Raw genomic sequence first — 24,411 nt, forward strand, 5'->3', positions numbered from 1 at the left:
TCATGGTCAGATGTGATTTGCTTTGTTGTCCGTGTCTCGTTGGTGTTGTGATTCAAACAAACTGCAGGAAATGAGATTTAGGCATCTGGAGATGTTGCCTCCTTCATCCTCAGGGAGGCAAAATCTAATTAATGTAAAAATAATTAGTCTAGCTTTCAGCAAAGAGCAGAACAGTGCGATTGTCTCTCAGCAAGTACTTTAACATGATCAGAATTTGTAAGCCAAGGGACTTGGTGAACCTGCTGTTGTTTGGGTCACTTGTAATGCCCACGCTGTAGCGGCACACTCAGGTTCGGAGCAGCACTTCACAGTTGTCAGACTCTAGATTCTAGCTCAAATCATCCGTGTTCAAGTTGGAGGTGATGTGAGGCTGTCATGCAGATATGTAGCTTGCCTGAGATGAAACACGTGAAGAATTTGGGGCTAAAAATTATACTTTTACTGTGCTAGTTTAGCTCAAAGATGTATCAACAAATCTGAAGTGCTTCTCAACTATACATTAAATGTTCAGCTGTTTAAAGAACTTTTTTTCCTATTATATCTACTAAAATGATAGCTGTCATAGCAATAAGAAAGGATAATAAATGCCCTTTGGCTGTTTACTTATTTTAGCTTTCTTAAAGATTTTCAACTTGGAACATTTTCTTAAATGTGTTGTTTTATGTTGAATTTGTACCTCTAACAGAGATAAATTATTGTCTTTTTCAGGTGTCTTGTGATAATGCTAGAAATAAATTATATATTATATCATAAATTCATAGGCAGATTAGTGGTTAGCACTCTTGCCGCACAGTAAGAAGGTCCTGGGTTTGAATCCCGGGTTCAAACAGGCAGGGGCCTTTCTGTGTGGAGTTTGCATGTTCTCCCCCTGTGTGGGTTTACTCCGGGTACTCCAGTTTCCTCCCACAGTCCAAAAACATGTATACTAGGTTGATTGGTAATTCTAAATTGCCCATAGGTGTGTGTGTGTGAGCGTGTGTGGTTGTCTGTTTATATGTGGCCCTGTGATGGACTGGTGACCTGTCCATGGTGTACCCCTGCCTTTCGCCCAATGTGTGCTGGCTCCAGCAGACCCTAATTAGGAATAAAGTGGGTATAGACAATGGATGGATGGATAATAAAATTATTATTAAGTGAGAATAATTTTTTTTAGTGTTTTGATTAAACAACGTTTCAAAAGATTTTAATAAGGATGAAAATTTATTTAATGAAATAAATTCTCTCATGTTTGTGCTTCACCTATGTCTTGACTGCTATGCATCAGGGTTAAAGGCAGTAAGCAGAAAAGTAGGGTAGCTTTTTACACACAACTGTGTATCACCTCTGAAATAACAAAAATAATAATAAAACGTCAGCTGATGATTATTTCAACTGAGGAAATTAGAGAATACAAACATATTTGGACCAAAATTGGCCAAATTTGACCAAGTGGTACTCAACATAATGCGCTGTTAGATGAAGTGGCTTCATATAACATCCTAAAAGTATTCTTGGTGTAGTCTGTGGAAATTTTTATTTTCTAAATACAGCCCCATGACAAAGAAAACTAGAAAAGCTAGAACTAAAAGCTAGAACAGACTTTGAAGTCTGATTTTCTCTGAGTTTACAGAGTATGACTGAGGCCTAAAGCCTCCTACAGAGACCTACCCAGTTCTTTCAAAGAGGTGTGACTGTAATAAATTCAGTTTTAGTGTTTAGTACTCGGCAATACTGGAACTAACTCAGTCTTAGACACCAACACTACCCTGTAGTACTAGTACCAGCTCAGTCTAGGAGAATCCAACATTACTTTCTAAGATTGGAACCAACTTAATCTTAGGGTACAACAGTACAGTGTAATTCATGAACCAGTTTAGTCTCAGAGTGGCACATGCCACTTTACATTTATGTATATTTATATTAATCCTGTTTACATGTGTCGCTTTAATATCTGCAATCACTGTATACACTGTTCTTTGCACATTGTCTTGTTCATTGCACAAAGTCGGCCTATGTGTTGTTTGTCTGCACCATCTTGTCTTGTCTTCCTGTGCACTCCTGTTGTATGTCTAGTTCTTAAAGACTGCACCTTAAGTATAGTTTAATTTTTTAGTTTAATTTTAATTTTTAAATTATAGTTTAATTTTTTTAATCTCTATGTCATAGCTCTATGTTTGTCTGCATCACTGTACTTTGTCTGTGTTACAGTATGTGTAGCACGTCTGGTCTAGGAGGAGCGTTGTTTCACTTCACTGTGTACTGCATCAGCTATATATGGTTAAAGTGACAATAAAGCTTCTTTGACTTTGACTTTGAGAGTATGTAGCAGCACTCTTATACTGGAATCAACTTCATCTTAGAGCATCCAACAGCATTTTGTATCATGGACATTAACACACACATTAAATTCAGAACCAAGTCAGTTTTTACTCTGAAATACTGCAGCTAGATCAGTCCCAGAGACTCCATCAGTACTCTGTGATACTTGAACTAAATCAATTGAACAATATCCTGTAATACTGGATATAGCCCAGTCATATAGACTCAGTACTCTGTAATACTGGAGCAAATACTATATTAGAGAATACAGTAGTACTCTGCAATACTAAAGTTAGCTTAGTCCTAGAGACTCTATCAGTATTCTGTAAGACTGGAACCAGCTCAGTGTTAAAGAACCCATTGGTACTCTATAATACTGCAGCAAACAAAATATTAGAAAGTTCATCAATACTCTGTAAGACTGGAACTAGCTCAGTCATTCAGAACCCATCAGTACTCTGTAATACAGGAGCAAACACTGTCTTAAGAATGTCAAAATCCAACAGTATTTTGCATTAACTTATTCTTTAAATCCAGAATCAAGTCATGTCTTTGTGAGTCTAATAGTATTCAATACTATTAGAAAAGCTCAGTCCTAGAGGCTCCATTAGTACTCTGTAATTCAGGAACTACATCAATCCAACAATATTCTGTAATACTGGACAAAGCTTAGTCCTAGAGACTTCATCAGTTCTCTGTAGTACTGGACCCAGCCTAGTCCTAGAGACTTCATCATTACTCTGTAATACCAGACCCAGCTTAGTCCTAGAGACTTCATCAGTACTCTGTAGTACTGGACCCAGCCTAGTCCTAGAGACTTCATCATTACTCTGTAATACCAGACCCAGCTTAGTCCTAGAGACTTCATCATTACTCTGTAATACCAGACCCAGCTTAGTCCTAGAGACTTCATCATTACTCTGTAATACCAGACCCAGCTTAGTCCTAGAGACTTCATCATTACTCTGTAATACCAGACCCAGCTTAGTCCTAGAGACTTCATCATTACTCTGTAATACCAGACCCAGCTTAGTCCTAGAGACTTCATCATTACTCTGTAATACCAGACCCAGCTTAGTCCTAGAGACTTCATCATTACTCTGTAATACCAGACCCAGCCTAGTCCTAGAGACTTCATCATTACTCTGTAATACCAGACCCAGCTTAGTCCTAGAGACTTCATCATTACTCTGTAATACCAGACCCAGCTTAGTCCTAGAGACTTCATCATTACTCTGTAATACCAGACCCAGCCTAGTCCTAGAGACTTCATCATTACTCTGTAATACCAGACCCAGCTTAGTCCTAGAGACTTCATCATTACTCTGTAATACCAGACCCAGCCTAGTCCTAGAGACTTCATCATTACTCTGTAATACCAGACCCAGCTTAGTCCTAGAGACTTCATCATTACTCTGTAATACCAGACCCAGCTTAGTCCTAGAGACATCATTACTCTGTAATACCAGACCCAGCTTAGTCCTAGAGACTTCATCGGTAGTTTGTATTTATGGAACTAAATTAATTCAACAATATTATGTAATACTGGACCCAGCTTAGTCCTAGAGACTTTATCAGTACTCTGTAAGACTGGACCCAGCTTAGTCCTGGGTACTCCATCAGTACTCTGTAAGACTGGACCCAGCTTAGTCCTAGAGACTGTATCAGTACTCTGTAAGACTGGACCCAGCTTAGTCCTAGAGACTCTATCAGTACTCTGTAAGACTGGACCCAGCTTAGTCCTAGATACTCCATCAGTACTTTGTAAGACTGGACCCAGCTTAGTCTTAGATACTCCATCAGTACTCTGTAAGACTGGACCCAGCTTCTTCTTAGAGACTCTATCAGTACACTGTAAGACTGGACCCAGCTTAGTCTTAGATACTCCATCAGTACACTGTAAGACTGGACCCAGCTTAGTCTTAGATACTCCATCAGTACACTGTAAGACTGGACCCAGCTTAGTCTTAGATACTCCATCATTACTCTGTAACACCAGACCCAGCTTAGTCCTAGAGACTCCATCATTACTCTGTAACACCAGACCCAGCTTAGTCCTAGAGACTCCATCAGTACACTGTAAGACTGGACCCAGCTTAGTCTTAGATACTCCATCATTACTCTGTAACACCAGACCCAGCTTAGTCCTAGAGACTCCATCATTACTCTGTAACACCAGACCCAGCTTAGTCCTAGAGACTCCATCAGTACTCTGTAATACTGTAATCAACTCCATTTTAGAGCATCCATCAGTATTCTGTAATAATGGGTACTAACGCTTTAACTAGTCATTAACACCAGAACCAGAAAGAATTAGTTCAAAAGTAGTCTGCAATACTGGAACCAAATCATTCCTAGAGACTTTATCAGTACTAAACCTGTCTAACATTACCCTGAATATGGGACCCAGCTCACTTTTAGAGAGGCATTGTAGTAGTAACAGTGGTAGTAGTTGTAGCAGCATTTTATGTGTAAGCACCAGCATGCCCAAGGACAAGGTTCATATACAGTGTAACAAAGAGCTCATCAGTATTCTATAATACTGGAATCAACTCTAGTCTTAGTCCAATAGGTCACCCTCCATGCATGCATATGTATGCCCTAAGCACTAGTGGTAAGATCCTTTGCATTGCACTTGTGCTGTTGTGTTATTGATCACAAAAATAGGGCCTGCTTTATTTCTTTCTTTTTTTAAAAAGTCTGTCTCTTACTAAATTATAAAGCAGTAAACACCCTGCGTTTTCTATTTCTTTTTTTTTCTCTTTACTTTCTACTGTATCTGGGTTTGCTGTGCCTAGTGGCCATCTGCTATACTCTGCTAATTGCAATGCCACTTCTTCATACCCAGAGGACCAGAAGAGACAACCTAAACATTCAGGAGAGTAAGGAAAGAAGAAAAAAATGATTAGCATTAGTATGTGATCCATTTGCTAAAGTCCAGAGCAATCAGCCAGGGTCAGGATTCATAAGTTAAGGGTCAGGAATTACAACCACGCTTTATTCTCCCTCTCTGCAAATTCTGCTAGCAGCACACAGATATGAGAATCAGGAGGCAACTTTGGATTAACCTGCCTTTTATAGACTACTAGCACAGCATGAAGCACTTGACAAGGTGTGAATGGAAGCTGGTGTCCTGGAACCACAGCCAGATTTACTGGCACATTATTTACGACAGGCAGGAACCCCAGGAAAGCAATTGTCCATGCTGTGGGTAAACACAGAGAGGTATTGTAAAAATGATCATGTTAATAATACCCCTTATCACTTGGACTTGAAGAAAGATTAGAGATGAAACACAATTAGTAGGTAATCTAATGAGCATGAACGGTTTTACTGGATTTTATAAAAAATATCATCGTGCTCATGATAAAAGCTACTTTCATGCCCCACACCAGGTGTAAAGTGATACTCTTGTAATTGCAAGAGCAGGATTGTCTGAAAGAAAAGTAAAGAGGGGAAAATATATATATATTTTTTAACTATACCCACAACCCAACCAGGTAATTTTCGAGGTCTAGCCGCTTTTATTCTGAGAGCCAGTTCCTGCCAGCTCATTTTATTCACACCACAGGCAAAGCGCCCACTATTATCAACTGCAGTGATAATACAGCAATCAGTCAATCCAGAATTTTTTTATTTTTTTTTCCTCACTGTGGTGATTTAGTCAGGAGTGAAGATTCATGCTGGTTCCAAGCTGTTAGAACCTCTTCTCCATCTTCATGTTCAGGTTTCATTTACTCCTGTGTACTATGTGTACTATACAATATGATTTCTGCTTGTCAGTTGTACTAAGAAATGGTAATACTGATAATGTGTGAACCTTAACAAAAGTAAAAATGATAGTGTATTTTTACAGCATTTTTCGATCCAGTCTCTCGTTCTCTGTCTTTCCTGTGGAGTATAAGTGATTTTCAGGAACAATCATTTTGACTTATTTTCTATAAATTCACTTATAATGGGTTTCTAGACGTGGTTGAGGGTTAAGGGCCTGGAAGTTTAGTGGGCTTGAGATTTGACCTCCTGAACTACTGAGTAGCATCCCACAGTTTTCTCCACTTAGACATCACAGCCCTAACTTAGTGATTTTGCCTAGCCTAGTCTTCTATATTTGTTTATCACTGAAACCCTTACATGATTTTTTTTTTTTTGTCATTATCTCTTTGACTATGTTTCTGCTCTTTGTATCTGCCTCCTTGGCAACAACCTTTCATTGCATCTAAACCCCTTTCCATTCATAACAAGAAGGATAGCACATCTTTTATTGTATAGGTTTACTCACCTTTCCAACACTAGGGTAATCGAGTTAAACATTTATTTACAACCTATGCAAGAACATTACTGACAAATTCAGTTAGGATCTCTAAATAAATTGATTACACAAATTCAAACCTTGATTGATCAATTCTTATAGCAAGAATTTCTGAAAGTTTTCTCATCTTTGGTAACTATTTTCTCCAGGTCACGGTCATGATCTGGTCATAGCCAGTCTCAGAAACTTTCTGGTACCATATACTCATTAATTTAAACCTAAGTGCAATTTTTTGTACCTGATCTAGCAAGTATGTTTTTGAGAGGTGAAAAGAAAGCAGTGAACCGGAAAGAAACCCATGAGGGCATGAAGAGAACTCCACACAGATAGTAAAGTGAGCTCATGATCAGACCAGGGAGCTAAGATAAAAGATACTCATTGTGCTTAAAAGTAATATGTGTTTATTGACAAAATTAGATTTTTTTTCTGTGCATGTTGATATCCTTGGTTGTGGTCATCAAACATACAAAATATGACCAAAAGTTGGCAAACACCTGAACGTAACAGACGGTGATCTTTGCTGTAGTTGCATTAGTTAAAGATTATACGTTGATTCTCATATGATGCACGTCTCTTCCACAGGTGAACATGCTAATTGGGATCGTCGTCTTCAACAAGCTCATGTCGAGAGACGGCATCTCAGATAAATCTAAAAAGCAAAGAGCGGGGTGAGTTAAGACACGAGAAATCTTCTCTTGGTGCTGAAAGTCTATTCAGAGTCCTTATTCATTTCTTAATGGGCTGGAGCTATAAAATTGTTCATATAACTGATATACCAATGGCTATACACACTACATGAGACATATGGAGTCAAGGGGGTTATAATAAAAGGGTTTTTTTTTATAAAAGGTGAGTTATAACAGCTTCATAAGTGGAGCTGTATTGATCTCCAGTCTTGTTTACCACTAATGCTCCTCTCATTAACTCACTCTCTTTGTCCCCCACACACACACACACACACAGCTGTACAAAGTTTCTCTAGGTCATATTAGAAGTACAAGCCGCTCTTTTATTAAAGTAAAAAGGGCGGTTTCTATTACATCTATGGAAAGTAACATGGAAACCATGATCTGCCTTCTGTACTAAAACTCCCTGCATAAACACAGACGAGCACACACCAGATTATAGCCCCGCCAAATGCAAATAGATTTAGCATAGCTTCAGTGTGGTTGTGAAGAATAAAAAACAACTGAAGTGGCACTCATAAGACCAATGGATAACTCGCCCACTTTGGCTATGCAGTAACACAATGAAATTGCTCTGTAGATTTCTATACATGAGTGGGCAGGGAACGATTGGCTTTACTTATTGAATGAGAAGCTATTCAGAGATGGGAGCTAATCTAATGACGGGATATTTCTAATCCCTGCTCCAGACAGCAATCCGTGCAGCAATTTCCTCCCAAATTGATTTCTTTTAATTTATTTATTTCCTTTTTGTGCCTTTTTTTTATGTGCAAGTGAGCTTGATACATGTTAGAAGGTACAATGGCTAACAGGGAGTTATGTCAGCCAGACAGTTTTGTTAGGACACACATACACATATCTCCATATCTCATACAGTCATCGCTCTGGAATTACTAACACTCTTCATGATAAATGGGCAAAAATGCTTTGATCAGGCTTTGCAGAGGATCTGAAGCGTATTTGGGGAATACACCCCCTGATGGGATTTCAGTCTGGCACAGATGGGCAGAAATGACTGTAGGATATAGACATTACAAACAGTGGGGTGTATTCAGACTTACTAAACATAAGTAATCTAAACATATTAAAAGATGATTCAGAGATTTAGCTCACATTTCTAACTTCTAAATGTGCCTAAAGCATATGTTAAAGTCAGTTTTGGGTATGCAGTCCAAATGATAGCACATTACCAGCGCTTAGTTCACTTCTCTGAGGATGCTAGAATTTTCTTAAGTAGAAATATCTGAGGAGATTTATTCAGTAGAGTGAAGACCACCACCTTTAAGCAAAGTGCTAGTTTATAATGCTAATATAATGTATGAAAATAATGAAGACATTTTGCTAAAAATGGTTAACGTCTCTGTATGAATAGTGATAGCAAGACAATAAATAAATTAATAAATAAATAAATAAATAAAAAATTTGAACTATCATGCAAGCAATACACTGTAATTCAGTTAGACAGCAAAATTTTTTACATTTTTATTTTTTAAGGTAATAAAAAAGTCGACATCGAGGGACAAAAAACTCAGTAAATCATTAAACAAAAAAGAAAATAAATATTAAATCTTAAATATTCAAGATTCTGCAGTGTTTCTGGGTCTGTATTAAAAATTTCCAATTTGCGAAACTTATCATGTTAACTCCTTTGTGTAAAAAGACACATTTTTGTTAGTCATCTTTGAAGCCTGTGTTCACACTGATGGATCTAACATAGAGCGTTCTTCTGGGGCCCATGCCAGCTCAAGTGCTTGCTGATGTAAAAAATGTATTAAATTAATTTTTTATTAGATTGCAAAATAGAAGCATTTTGACTAGTTGGAATAGCTCTGTGTGGACAGCCTGGAGACCCATGGGACTGCTGCGGATAGAAGCACTTGGAGACTATGGCACATGATTGAACTGTTGTTCTGGCGGTCGGTTTTGCGCTCGGGTCTCCATCACTGAACATTTGGAGGCTTCGGCAGGAAGGAATTAGTGTTATAACGATAATGAAATTACACTGACCTATAGGTTGCTCAGGAGTTCTTGGTTGCACAACTCCACTTGACTATATACAGCTGTAGAAAGGATATTATTTATAATCACACTCTCCGGAGTTTATAATGATTTATAATCACACTCTCCAGTGCCACTCAAATGGATGTATTTCCTTTCGAGTGCTTCTTCCTTGCCACCGTTGCCTCAGGGTAAATATGGTAAATAAGGTACTTTTAGAAAATGCCCGTTATTTAAAGTGCTATACAAGTAAAATAGAAAAGAATTGAATAGACTTTTAGACCTCACTGTATATAGTACTTTGAAAGGCTTCTCAACTCCAGTGCTAGGGTCACATTGCCTCACAAAGATTCAGGTTGTCTCTGCTCTCAACACATCTTATATGATGCAGCTTATGAAGGGATTCTCAATTCCTTTTCAAGATGGGGAGCTGTGTTGGGAGAAGATGAAGCATAAAAGATGAAGATGAAGAAGTGTGTGTAGGTCAGTGGATCCCTAGGGCTGGAGTTGAGGTTTACTGGTCTAAGACTTCAGTTCTAAATAAAAGTAAGAATAAAAAGCTTCATTAAAATAAGTATTTTGTTATTGAGAATGAATTAAATTACACTTTCTTCCTAAACTTAACTTTAACACAGTCTAAAAATGTATTTGAACTTTTTTACGGTGTTTGTTTAGTAAGTAAACATTCGCTGATCGTCTATTTTAACTTTACTTTACTGAAATTTAGAGATTACCAAAAGAAACTCTTGAAAAAGAATGTTTTATCATCAAAATTGTCTAAATTATAGTTACAATAAAACAAGAAAACCTGACCTGTCAGCATACTGCCTCTGCCAGAGAGTTAATATTTGAACATAGGTCGCTCAATGCAACACAAAAATGATCCTTTGAGCTACAAAATACTGTTTTCTCTATCCACCTTTCTCTATTTTCTCCATCTCTGCATCTAAAAGCTATTGAAACACTTCAATTGCACAAATTTAAAATTTAACAGACCCTGAATTCTTTCTGCATAAAGTTATCCAAGATCCTCTGTGTGTGCCTCCAACCTTAATGGCCATTACTGGAAAAGTTTAATCTGTTCAGGGCAAACTTCCTCAAATATTAATGCTGGGCCGTACAAAACTATTGGAACCAGTGCATAAAACGCTGTTAAAACAGCAATAAAAGATTTAAATTAACTAGAGATTATTTGCCATATTGTATGGTCAAGCTTGTAATGTAAAAATAATAATTTATTCATTTTATTTTTATATTTAAAGGTTTATTTTTGCTCATTTCATGGGGAGTGCCAATACTTTTGGAACTGGCTGTATTTATACAGAAACAAGTCATGAGTCCGTGTCAATGCTTTGCTGAAAAACACACTATTTATTTTTGTTCTGTCTTACACACATTGGTGTGTGTGAGTGTGTGTGTGTGTGTGTTTATGATGTGAAGTTATTTCAATGATTTTGACCCGGTGTGGCCCGTGAGCATTTCCGGTGCTCAGAAAACACTCTCCAAATTAATGAAGCATCACAACTTTGCCCTTTATATCCTGTGCACGATGTGCCCCGACCATCCGTCTCTCTTACACACACACACACGCACACACACACACACACACTCTCTACCCACCCACTTAGGCAGCTGAGTTCTTCTGAAAGACTATAAACCATAGAGAGAAAAGTAACAGAGCTTTCTAACTTTCGTTCATTCAGCAAGGCCGTTTCCCCCGTGGAGTTTCTTTTGACTTTGCATATGGCTGACGAAGGACTTCTAGTTAGCGTTAACATTTCTGCAGTGTTAAAGGCCAGAATTTGAATTTGAATCCACCAACACGTTTATAAATAATGAATAACGCAGCGTGCTTCCCTTAGATCACATCAGTCCCTCTTCTCATTTAGGTCATCGGAAGACTGCAAAGTCCGAACATTTGTGAAACTCTGGGAGAGTCTGAAGGGTTCATTAAACACTCAAATCCATGACTAATGACCTGAGAGAGAGCCGGATCAGGATGGCCTCATATGCTTTCTTTACCAACACACACACACACTCGCGTGTAGATAGAGGGAATATTTCAGAACTCTCAGGTCATTAGTCATGGAGTTCAAGCGTGCAGACGTCTGTTTTATTACAACTTACACAAAAACTTCTGCCCGAAAAACAAAGTTGGTTCTTCCAGCTCCCTCATGCGCCATGTGTTATTAATGATCTGTAGTCAAAAATCTGCTCCTTTTTTTTTTTCTGTGTATGCACTCGTTTCTGTCTTCCACAACGTCTTCGCTATTAATGACTCTATGCACTGAATATACACATTTACACATGCAGGCTCTTTATTACCATGCATAAATGATGAATAATCTGATAAATCATATAATTTCTATGTTGTTGCTATTGCTCATTACCAGTACTACATGCTAATCATTAATCCCATTGTTTTTTTTTGTTTTTTGGTCTCATTCCCTTTTCTTCCCTCTTCGTCCATGTCTTATATGTTTTTAATCATTTGCTAATTATTGCAAATGTGCCTTATTGTACCCCTGTTCCTTTTTTGTGTGTGTGCGCGTGTGTGTGTGTGTGTGTGTTCAAACTTTATACAAACCCATGATCGGGTATGCTTGGCTTGGATGAACATTCTTTTCCATTCTATGTGTGTGTCTCCTCGTCTACTACCTCCCTGTGTGTTGTGTATGTGGTGTGTGTGTGTGTGTATGTGTGTGTGTGTGTGTACTGGGTCCTGAAGTCCGTCGCTGGAGGCGCGTAGCAGACTGCTCCTCCAGTGCTCCAAGTGTGGGGTGATCTCCAGCACCGCTCTGTCCAGCTCCACCGCCAGCAGCGCCATGTTAGTCCCATTTCACTCTGCTTCTCTCTCTCCCTTACTCTCTCACTCGTTTTTTTTTTCACTATCTTCATCTTCACATGATCGTTCCTTTTTTCCTGTAACTTTCTAACTTTTTTTTCTAACTTGAAGTGAATCAAGCAAGGAATAAACCATGACCCAGTGTGCTGATGGAGGAATAATCAGAGGTGTGATGTACTGTAGCTGGACATTAAGTTAAACTGATACCTCCCCTAATGTGTTTTATTCCTCTTCCTCAACAGCAATTTGTAAAAGATGGCATTTTTTCTTCTTATTAAAAAAACAACATTGTATAGTCTCTGTTATCAAGCAGCTATAAACAGTCATAAAGCAGTCATAGACTTCCCTGTGGCCAGCATTAACACTGGAGACTCCTTCTGAAAAATATTAAATAAACAGTTCCTGACAGAAAACATCCCCATATTAGACAGCTTTTCAATTATCTGAAATATGCACCATACAAGTCCCTGTTGTTGCTATAGAAACAACACAACATTGTAGAGCAGCTGGAAGAAAACTAACCACCATCATCTGACCAGTTAGAATAAATAATTCAGCAGGAATGTGATATGAATACAATTTGAACTTGGCTTTATCAAGCAAAAGACTCTGTTGAACCTAAAATTACAGAATCATTGGATAGAACTTAATTATGGATATATAGGAAAATAATCTCAATGATCTCAAGTATCTTATAGTACATCTTATGGCTACCTTAGTTTACAGCTTTATATAATAAATTGTGGCAAAAAGGTTACTTTAAATATGCTGAAGTATACATTAACTAGCCATATTCACATTATATTAAAGTGATTGGAATTGAAACGTACAGCTTTAAAGCGAAAATATAGCTTTCTGCATGTTTCTGAACTGAATCCGTGCTTAAAACAGGATTAAATTTGCTTTATCCTGTATAAAAACAATATATAATGTAATATGTTCCAAATTATATATATATATATATATATATATATATATATATATATATATATATATATATATATACAGAAAAAGAAAATTCATTAGCTTTTTATTACTAGTACAATCAGGATTAAACCAATAAACTAATAGGTTATTCTTTTTATGAGAGAATATAATAAAAATACATTTCTCGCTTTTACAATAAAACCTTTACATAAGTCACTTTATTTCCCTCCCTTTCTGCTTGCAATGTTATTTTTTTTCCCTTTATCTCTCTTTCCCGTATTCATGCCTATCCCTCTTTTTGTCATTTGCTTATTCTCTCTCTTGCTTCTACCAGTGAAAGTAAGATACTGTAACTCTTCAAAGAGCTGCTCTTTTGCCCTACACACACACACACACACACACACACATAAACAGAAACACACACAAACACAAGGCATGAGATGTTTGTTCTTTGAAGAGGTAGAGAACCAGAGAGTGGGTCCAAGGTCACCTCTTGTTCTTTATAAGAAAATTGGACTAATCTGTGGCTTTTTGCCAATTTAGTCATGTTATTGAAATAATAATGGAATTACTGAAATCCATCCATCTCTCTCTCTCTCTCTCTCTCTCTCTCTCTCTCTCTCTCTCTCCATTTATTCCAAGGTCTGTTTTCTTTTGAATGCAAATTCAGTTCATGTGTGTGTGATGTGGATTTCTTGTGTGGCTACAATCTGATGTCTTTAGCGTACATTTCCATATTTCTGTCTCCCTTATTCCTGTCTCTCTCTCTCTCTGCCTTTGTGTCTTTCTCACCATCATTGGTAATGAACTAAAAGTGGGTTGTCTGTCCCCTGTCAGTGAAGCCCATTTACACTCAGGATTTGGACTCAGTGCAGCGAGAACACACTAAATTGGTGTCAGACACCATGGCTAAGCAGCATGAGGCCAGCACCAGCCGCAACTATATCTGAGTCGAGTTGGGCAGGGCTTTTACTGACAGCTAGCATGTCCTCTCATTGCAACAAAGCGAGATAGGAACCACCTGCCTTTGCATATTTAAGCTAACACACACCAGTGAAGAGGCCAATGCAAGGATAGGGTCCAATAGCCTGTGTCCTGCAGGCAAATATGTATTATTTTTACTATTATTATTATTAGTAGTAGTAGTAGTAGTAGTAGTAATAGTGGTGGTGGTGATAATAGTACAAATAGTAATGTTATTAACAGTAATAGCAATGGTAGTGGTAGGCATACTACCAATAATTAGAATTATGTACTATGAGTAGCTGTAGGAGTGTACTAGTAGTAGTGATGGTAATAGTAATGGTAGTAGTAGTCATGGTGTTTGTGGTAATCGTAGTGGTAGTATTTTAGTAGTCATGGTAGCAGTAATGATAGAAGTAGTAGTAGTAGCAGTGGTGGTAGTTGTAACAACAGTAGTAGTGGTAGTAGCGGTGGTGGAGGTAAGAGTAATGATGTTGGTAGTAGTAGCAGTAATGGTGATAATAGCAATTGTGGTGGTGGTAGTATTAGCAGTAGTAGTGGTGATAGTAATAGCCATGGTAGTATTAGCAGTAGTAGTGGTGGAGGTGTTAATAGTAGTAGTAGTGGTGGAGGTGTTAATAGTAGTAGTAGTGCTGGAGGTGTTAATAGTAATAATGGTGGTGGTGATGGTAATAGTAATGGTAGTATTAGTAGTAGTGGTGGTGCTGGTAGTAGTAGTGTTGGTGGTGGTAATAGAATAATACCTCTTGTGTACAGTGTTTGTTAAAGAACTTCCAGAAGATGAATGATTGATATTGGTGTTATTGCTATTGCATTATTATTGTTATTAACAACCTGAAGCATTACACAATGCTTCAATCATCTTATTCCACAGCTGTGTCACACTTATTTATGTATTTATAGTTATGTTTAATGTTGCGGATCATGCAAGGTCATTCTGGAGAACATATTCCTATTCGGTTATATACCCAACTGATTGGAATCTATGGAAACGATAACGGATTTCAAAGAGCACATTCCTAATTATGTGATCAGATCTGCAACCAGCTTTACTGTCAGAGCTGCTGTTATAGAATAGCATTAAATTAATTAACACTTACTGAAATGTTCAGTTGTAACATTTCATATCTTTTCTTGATATATATATATATCATATATCATATATCATATATATATATTTTTTATTATATATATTCTTATTAATTATATACATATTTATATTATTATTATTAATATTTTTTCCAGTACTAAATGAACTGTATTACATTAATACATGTTTAAAATTTATTTTGATTTCAAAGAATACAGAGGTTAGACAATTATTTTTCTGTAGCCTTATTTTTTATCTTATTTTTTAAAATGTACGTTATTTATTTATTTATTTATTTATTTTATTTATTATTTTTTTTAATTTGTATTTATGATTACAATAACATCCATTAACAAATAAAGGACTTTTTTTGACATATTTGTCATAAGTAGAATGTGTAATTGAGTCTGAAAATGATTTAGTCATGATGGGTCTCTGTGTTTGTGTGTGTGTGTGTACAGGACATCATTGTGGAGCTCGTGTGTTGTTCTGCCGTTGCTGGCTCTCACGTGGATGTCAGCAGTGTTAGCCATCACGGATCGGCGCTCCACGCTCTTCCAGGTGCTCTTCGCAGTCTTTGACTCGGTCCAAGGCTTTGTCATCATCACTGTTCACTGTGCCATGAGGCGAGAGGTGAGTGAGTTCTTTATTATAACTCATGAAGCACTGATGCATTGTGCTCTCAAGGTGTATGAGGGGTTTCTGTCATTTTCCAGGTCATTTTTGAACAAGTGTGATCTTGAAGCCCAGAATTAGAAAGTGATGAAAATGTAATGATGAGGAAAGTCCTTTCTTACCTCATTATGGATGGATATTTTATATAATATAATATAATATAATATAATATAATATAATATAATATAATATAATATAATATAATATAATATAATATAATATAATATAATATAATATAAATTATTATTATTATTATTATTATTATTATTATTGATACATTGTACAAGACACAGTTCAGAATATAAAGTCATAAAATAATAATAAAAAATAATAGCAATAAACTGACATTGTTCAGTTCAGTAATTAGTATAATTATTATTATTATTAAGGGGAAAAACATAACCCACCAATAATATTACTTTTATTTTAATCAGAATAGGTTTGTTGGGTGTTTTTATTATTAAGCGATAATAATAATAATAATAATAATAATAATAATAATAATAATAATAATAATAATAATTAATGAAAATAGGAGTAATATTATTACTATTAAAGTATTATTACTATTACTCTTAAAATATTATATTAATAAAATATGTCTGGTTTTTTGTTTGTAAAAATGCTCTGGGGGAGAGTTCATTAAAAGGCTCTTTATTAAAGAATGTATAAAATTTGGGCACTCCTGATCTAAAGAACCACATCCTTCTGTAGAAAGAACCCAGAAATAAGACCAAATAAGTTCTCTGTGCATACTGACATTTAACAGTCTGGAACACTGAACTCTGGCTCTAATTTTGACTCTAATTTTAGTCTTACAGATTCCTGCTAGTTATACTAGAAGTGTGTCCTGTGCATTTTTTTATACAGTGAACTTATAGCCTCACTGCTCTATACATGACAGAATATCAATCATTTCCAAGATAATTGGATGGTTATGAAAATCAATTATTGATCATGTTTCTCACTGTTCAATTTTTTATGACTCCTCTTTTAAATCTCATTTGGTATATCAGCATGGCGCAGGATCTAATACAACAGTAGGTCAGTAGGTTCTTAGAAATCTATTTATAAAAAAATTTCATCCTTATAAAGTCACCTGGATTTAGAATTTATAATACTCCAACACTTTTAATAAAAAATCAAGCTAACCAGCTTGACAGAGAAAATAATACTGCAAAATGTAAGGAAATGAACAGATTTCAGTAGGATGAACTAATATTCTTGAAGCAAAGTAATATGGAATATATACGAGAATTAAAATGATCATTGACAGGGTGGTGTGATGTTTAAATCTTTTTACAAAAATCCAGGATGATGCCAAAAATACACTGAATGCAAAACATCTGTAGCAAGAAGCAAGGGCAGTGTGCAGAGCATGGTCAAAATACCAAGACCCAGAACTTAACAAACACAGATTAAAGAGCTGAGCAAGGAGCAAACGGTAATACGTTTATTATCCGAAATGCACTCTTCAGAACTTAGACGACTGCAAGCAGACTTCAAGGATTTTTACAGAAGTTGAATATTCTACTACACAACTCCACAGTAGGTGTGCATCTTAAGTCTTAGTATTCATAAAACAGTAGATGAGAAATACCTGGATGACCTTCAGTGCACATTGTTATACCCCATAATGCAATGGGACTGACGTGGAAGAGCTGTTCAGAATCAAAAATTGCGTAAGGCAGCAAGTCAGCTCTTTTTAAGTTTATGTGCTAAAGGCTGTAATCCAGGGTCTTATCCCCAAAGGGCCTGAGTGGTGTGGGTGCAGATTTTCATACCAATCAAGCACCAACCTGTTTAATCGGTTGATATTGCCTTTCAGTAGACTCAGGTTTGGCTTCTGCTTGGTTGGAATAAAAACCTGCACCCACACTGGTCCTTTCCGGATAAGATTGGACACCCCTGTTGCTCTGTTCCTTGTTTAACAACACCGGAATAAAATAACTTGTTGAAGGGGAAAAAAATGCGGTTTTGGAAAAAGACATTTTTTTGCAGTTATTATGGCATCGTAGGTCACATGACCGTGCCAACATGCCTGATGTAGTATCGTATGTCCAGATTGTATTTATACTAATCACATACACTGATCAGCCATTAGAAACACCCTTTTCTTTTTATATCATATAACCAGGAAGAGAGCTGGGTAGGACAATTCAGTAGAGGGCAGTCTGGAGTGAAATGAGCAACACGCATTTAAACAAATCCTTACACTCATTTTTCAGTCATTTCACAATTGTCTAATTAAGAGTGTGCATGTATACAGGGTTTTACAGTAACTTCCAGGCTCTCAAGGTTCTACATAATATAACGATTAATGTGAAAGTGACCACCTAAGCACCTTTGCACTGCTGTCAGTCATTCCAGATCCTTAAGTCCATTGTCTTGTCTGCAGTTTTCATTGCGAGTAAAAAGAAAGGCTGCTCTTTCGATATATTTCTCAGACACAGTGCCTAAGACTACAAAGTGTAATTTATTAACGAACAATGCATCATGCATTTAACATTATATCGACAATAAACACTAACATCTCGTTCTCTCTTTCTCTCTCTCTCTCTCTCTCTCTCTCTCTCTCTCTCTCTCTCTCTCAACACCCCTGTGTATAACCTGCTACTAAACAAATAACTTTTGCACATTAATATAAACTTTATTTTACTTTCTGAGCCATTCTGTTCAAAATATAATCCACACCTATTAACCAATCAGATTCAAGAATTCGTCTGTGGTATTAATTTTTTTGTTTGCTTTTTTCTCCCACATGAATGCTGTTAAGTCCTCAATAGAAATACAAGCAAAATGAAAACTTGGTTAAAACACTGACTAAATATTAGTTACCTGTTACCAAATAAATATGCTTGTTGTCATGGAAACATTGGCCATAATGAAATAAAATAAAATAAAACAATAAAATGCAGCCTTAATCTAACTATATACTATGCCATAAAACATCTCATTATCATCACTTGCCTTTGCGTTCCATTTTAAAACCACCTGAAGTTTCTACAGAAACCACGACATTTGGATCCGCATGCATATTTGCGCACGTTTTACTCATTAAACAGCACTATATAAAAATTCGAGCAGCATTTACACGTCAAGTGATTGCATATCTGAGGAGCATAAAGAATGTCAGACTACTTCTACAAGTTTAAGAGTCTAGTCACACACAGTCAGAAAGGCTAAAGGTAATGCCTATATGCATTTGTAACCTAATTTCTTGTGTTATTTTTGGTTTAGCTTTCAGAAAAACTGAAGTAGTAAAACTGGATGTAAGAGAGGATTAGTTAGAAATCATCAACCTGCACCATATTGTTGCTCCAAATCACCACAGTGGGATTACGGGGATCAGAACGTTACGACTGAGTCAGAAAGTGCATGCTAAATTTCCCTGCATGGCAACTGCAGCATGGCCTTACCCACAATGCATCGAGGCTTTGATCCAATTCCCTAGCACGTGCTAAAGTTGGCTGAGTTTCACTTTTCAGCCATATCGCAAAATACTCATTTGGTTGCAGGGGAAAATAGAAGTGCTAAATCACTAAGACGTATATGTAAATATCTATAATATATACATATATATTTGAAATCAATACCGAGAACCTGGGTATTAGCGTAAGATAAAGCCGGAATTATTTTTTGCTAAATACATGAAAATCCTTGACAAGCGTTCGATGTAATCCTTAATAGCTTTTTTGCATAACAACAGAACAGAGAGCAACCTAGCAAGTGTGCCAGGATCACGCAAAGCCCTCCCAGTTTGATGTGTAAATTACACCCAGTTAGGTGGTGTAGACATCCCAGGAGCTGAAGAAGTGATACACAGAGAGTGAGAGACAGCAAGGAAGCGCATGGGTAATCTGTATGTCCTAGTGTACTAGGGTGCATCAATTCAAAACCAACACATAAGATATTCTCAATGATGCTTTCAGGGTTCAAGGTTATGGTGAATGTCATGTGGATATAGGGGAAAAAGAGGTCCAGTCTGAAAGAACGTGAGCAAAGAACAGGTTGAAATAAATCAGCAGGAATTCCTTCCAGGAATTTGCGATTCTGCGATTGCAACAAAATCACGGAAACTCTGTGAAATTCATAGGGGCTTGCGATTCTTCAAAATATGAACAGATTTTCTCCAGATGTGCCATCATCACATCACACATTAAGCCAAAATTCTCTTCCAGACACGTGTGTCAAACATGAGTACAGCTATCATAGAAACTAATTAGATTTGTGTCTTCACTGGCAGGAGTTTAAAAGAAGAATCCTGTGCTTGAAAGCAAAATCAAGCATTTTGGCAACAGTCTCCAAACAAAACTATGCAATATCCTGGAGGAACTGAATGAGGATTCAGATGTACTCAGTGTGACCATGCATGACATATGACCTTCAACATATATAACCCAGTGTCACTGTGATTGACAGTATGCCATCTATGCCATCCCACACATCCAGAGAGCATGGGCAATTTTATTTCCATATCTCCCGGCTATGGAGCTACGGCATGGTTGGTGTTCAAGCTCAGTATGACCATGGGACAAATCCTTTTTTTCAGTTGGGAGCCTTTTTTATATGATTTCTAAATTCTATATTCACATGTCCATCACGTGTCTGAAGACATGTCTGTCTACCAGACTCCATGCTATAATAGATGCTCATTCTGAACTGTTAAGGCATGTAACATAATATCCCTGCTACTCCAGGTAACAAGTATACATATTGCATCTCTTTTTTATTTCTTATTATTTCTATTCAGTATTTGTTTCATTTCTTGGGAGCACAGTGTCACTGTGGTCAAAACCTTTGCCTTACACCTCCAAGGTTGGGGTTCAATTCTTGCCTCCGCCATATGTATATAGTTTGTATGTTGTCTCCATGCCTCTGGGGTTTCCTCTGGATATTCTGGTCCCTTCCCCAGTTAAAGACATGCTGTAGGCTGATTGACATCTGTAAATAGTCTGTAGTGTGTGAGTGTGCGTGATTGTGCCCAGTGTAGACTGGCATGCTGCATCCTGCCTTGCACCCAAGCAACCCACAAGGATCAGAGCTGTAGAGAAGGATGGACTGATGGAATTTAGTTCTTAAACATAGTTTATTTATATCTAGGATAAGTGGCCAGATTTTCATTTCACTAAAAGTTGCATACTGTATATATATATATATATATATATATATATATTCATATTTAAGTATGATGTGCTTTTGGGTCATGGTGTACTGTAACATCTGCTTGTCTCACTGCCCTAGTTTTCATCATGAATGTTTCATGCGCATGTCTGAAGGTGAAATATTAAGTGTAAGATTATTTTATACAGCATGTGCGAAGTAGAGCGATACGTGTAGGCATTTTAAACAAAGGTATATGCTCATGCTGCAGATTTCTGTAGCATCAGTGCGTAGTATTTCAGCATAATAACTCGGTTAACTGTGAAAAAGCAGACTGTCATAAACATCAGAGAAAGAATGTGCACTCAGACTGTAATAACTAGCTCATAAAATGGATCCAGACCATCTGTTGGAGGCCATTCTAAGGATACCAAGCAGGAAAAAAAAAAATGAAGCGTGAAAGGATAGTATTGGCATAAATAAGAGAAACATAATGCTAGAAAGCGAGACAGAACCGAATGAGACATATTCATTATTTTAGCAACGTTTTTATTTTTTCATTATTTCATCATTATTCTACCACCTAGAGATAGATAAAGTCACTCCAGCATGGTCCTAGTAATGTATATTTTAGATTTTTATGGAAGAAACTGTGATGCAAATGAATATTGACCTATATTTAATGTTAGAAAGCATCAGGAGAAATGGGCTATTTCAAGTTCTCTGTCATTAATGGTGTCATTAGTGCTCTTATTATTTAAAGGATGTGTAAGCATTGACTATGCAGAAGGTTTGGCACTCAGGGGTATAAACTCATATCAAAGTTTCATTAGGAATCTCATCAGGCCGCCCTGCCTTGATTGCTCCCCTAACCAGATTAAAGTGATAGATTCTGCTTTGTGAGTCAGGTCTGTCTCCGTCTCCAGCATACTTATTATCGTTATTAGTTCTGTGTTAGCAATAAACAGGGCCTTGGAAGGTATTGTTTACGCTTCCTTCCACGCATTTCCTTCTGAGATGTTCCGGATATATCAGAGCGTTCGATCCTGATGTCCTGGAGGGCCTATAAACGGGACGGATAGTAAAATGAATATGCAGTTTAATAAACAATGGATAATTAAAATCTTTCAATCAGGAGTAATTAGCAGATTTAGTAGCATAGAAGAAAGTGTGCATACAGCAGGGAGTACTTATATCTACATATCAATGCAGTGTTTTTGTTGTTGTTGTTGTTTTGTTTAGTATTAGTTTTATTTTTTCAGACTTTTGGCCCCATCCTTCTGTGCTTAGTATTCATATCTAGCTAAACAGAAGAAATACCGTTTAATTACATTGTCATGTTTCTGCCCAGAGTTCTCAAGCTGAAAAGAGATACCTTTTCCTATTATGCTGATGAAAATATTCTGTTTAATACTGAAAGGAATGGCGAGCCATTATAACTGGACAGTCCTTTTTTTAAAGAATTCATACATATTCATCAGTTGAATCCCTCCAGGCCCGAACTTTTTATATCAGTTTTGGTTTTATGTAGTGTGTCCATGTGGTGGAGCATATTGCTGGAAGATAGAAGAGTATTTTTCTAAAATGGCATGGTCATTACATGAGAGCCAAGAACAGGAATGTGAGTGTACATTGGGGAAAGTCTTAATGAAACTGGAAAGTTAAAGAATGGGTAAAGACTTGGAAATTTTGTTCTGTTCTTTAATTTTGACTGAAGCACTTGACCCGCTGTGCCATTATTACATATTTTATTATAGATTTAGATTATAACCTCTCTCTTTCTCTCTCTGTCTCTCTGTCTCTCTGTCTCTCTCTCTCTCTCTCTCTCTCTCTCTGTCTCTCTCAGGTACAGGATGCTGTGCGCTGTAGGATGGGTGGATGTAAGGACGACAGTGAAAACTCACCAGACTCCTGCAAAAACGGCCAGGTGCAGATCATGGTGAATAGCATCTCATTTCACCTCATCCTTTTCATACACTTCACTCGACATTTCAAGCATTAAAGAACTGTATCTTTTTATTTTTTAAATAAACAACATTTTCACCACATTATCAACCTTTACCTACATTTTCATTTTGAAGAAAATCACTAGTGTGATCCTGTCATTTCTTCATCCTTTTATTTTTACTCTTGTGTTATTGCTTCCTTCTTCAATAGGCCAGATCAGTAGATATAATGGGGATGCTAAATGTTCCTTTTAAACGGCTCTAGTTAAGGAGAGTGCTCCGTGTTCTTCGCCTTCTCCTCCTTTATTCCTTCTTTGACAACCATAACCACAGGCATAGGAATAGCCAAAGGCTTAATGATTATCTTTTTCCATGCCCTCACCACCCTTTTGCCCAAAGCCAGGGTTGAAGTACAATCAGGAAGTCAGATATTATATCTTTTATCCCCTTTTGAACTGTCAAGGATGCTTTCTTTTCCTATGCATTCAATTTTCCTTTTTTTTTTTTTTTTTTTTACATTTAAACAAACAGTATTTACCTCAAAAACATAGAACAAACAAAAATATAAATATTATTCATGACCAGTCTAGCCAGTGTAGCAATATATAGCTATTATCAGCCAAAAACTAAAACAAAAAAAGTTTCCTGCTCTTGGCTGACACAAGTGGAACCTGGTGTTGTTTTCTGCTGCGATATCTAACTGTTATATCCAATCTGCCCAATGTGTTGTGTGTTCTGAGATGCTTTTCTGCTCATCACTGTTGTAAAGAGTGCTTATTTTGATCCTTTATCATATCTGCCCTGTCAGCTCAAATCTCTCTGGATATTTAACTCTGTTAGACCTGTGCATGCAAACCCAGGATATCAAAAGAGAAACAGTCAAGCACATCTGGCTGTGCGATCACAATTTCCCTTTTATTCACTGATGCTTTTGACTGTTATCTGCATGATTTTGCACAATGATTGATTGCTATCTTGAGCATGATCAACATCAACTTTATATGATAATTGAATGAGTGCACAGGGGTACCTAATAAAGTGGCCCATGAGTGAAGCATATCAAATATCTACTGGTTTCAACTCCTAAAGCCCCCGGAGCTTTACTTGCACAGTTGATGAAGGTCATGTTATTATTATTAACAACTTTAATAAGAGTTAGCGGAGATGACGAGCCTCGCTCGGAGGCCAGTGCGAGTCTACAGAGAGATGTGTGTCTGCTCTGATAAAATCAACGTTAACTCAGTTCATGTTTGACTGATTTTCACAGTAATGTAGATGAAGGCTAATGTAAGTTCATGACAAAATTATCGTAGAGACATGAGCTAAAAGTGTTCTAATTTTGTAGGAATAATAGTCAGAACAACAGTAATAATAGTAAATCAGACTATGCATAACAACAGCAATAATAAAATCAGATTTACATAAAATAATGTGCAAGTTTCATGCAAAAAAATAAATAAATAAATTAAATTAAATGTATAGCGCTTTTAACAATGCACATTGTCTCAGAGCAGCTTTACAGAAGTATAGAAACAGAGAAAAAAAATTAT

The 24,411-nt window shown here is 36.8% G+C and overlaps 1 protein-coding gene across 15 annotated transcripts in view; it reads left to right on the plus strand.

The window, feature by feature from the left end:
* The window catches only part of adgrb2 (adhesion G protein-coupled receptor B2), a 389,817-nt gene that overhangs the window by 317,592 nt on the left and 47,814 nt on the right, over nucleotides 1-24,411 (plus strand). For 13 of the 15 annotated variants that reach the window (XM_058404654.1, XM_058404659.1, XM_058404647.1 and 10 more), the window contains 4 exons: nucleotides 7,190-7,275; nucleotides 12,020-12,118; nucleotides 15,599-15,770; nucleotides 22,762-22,854. In XM_058404654.1, the coding sequence (XP_058260637.1) occupies nucleotides 7,190-7,275; nucleotides 12,020-12,118; nucleotides 15,599-15,770; nucleotides 22,762-22,854 (450 nt within the window). The remainder of the gene's footprint in view (nucleotides 1-7,189; nucleotides 7,276-12,019; nucleotides 12,119-15,598; nucleotides 15,771-22,761; nucleotides 22,855-24,411) is intronic. The other 2 variants (XM_058404649.1, XM_058404652.1) reach the window with 2 other exon arrangements.

This window comes from Hemibagrus wyckioides, linkage group LG12, assembly GCF_019097595.1.
Source record: "Hemibagrus wyckioides isolate EC202008001 linkage group LG12, SWU_Hwy_1.0, whole genome shotgun sequence".
NCBI classification, from domain to species: domain Eukaryota; kingdom Metazoa; phylum Chordata; class Actinopteri; order Siluriformes; family Bagridae; genus Hemibagrus; species Hemibagrus wyckioides.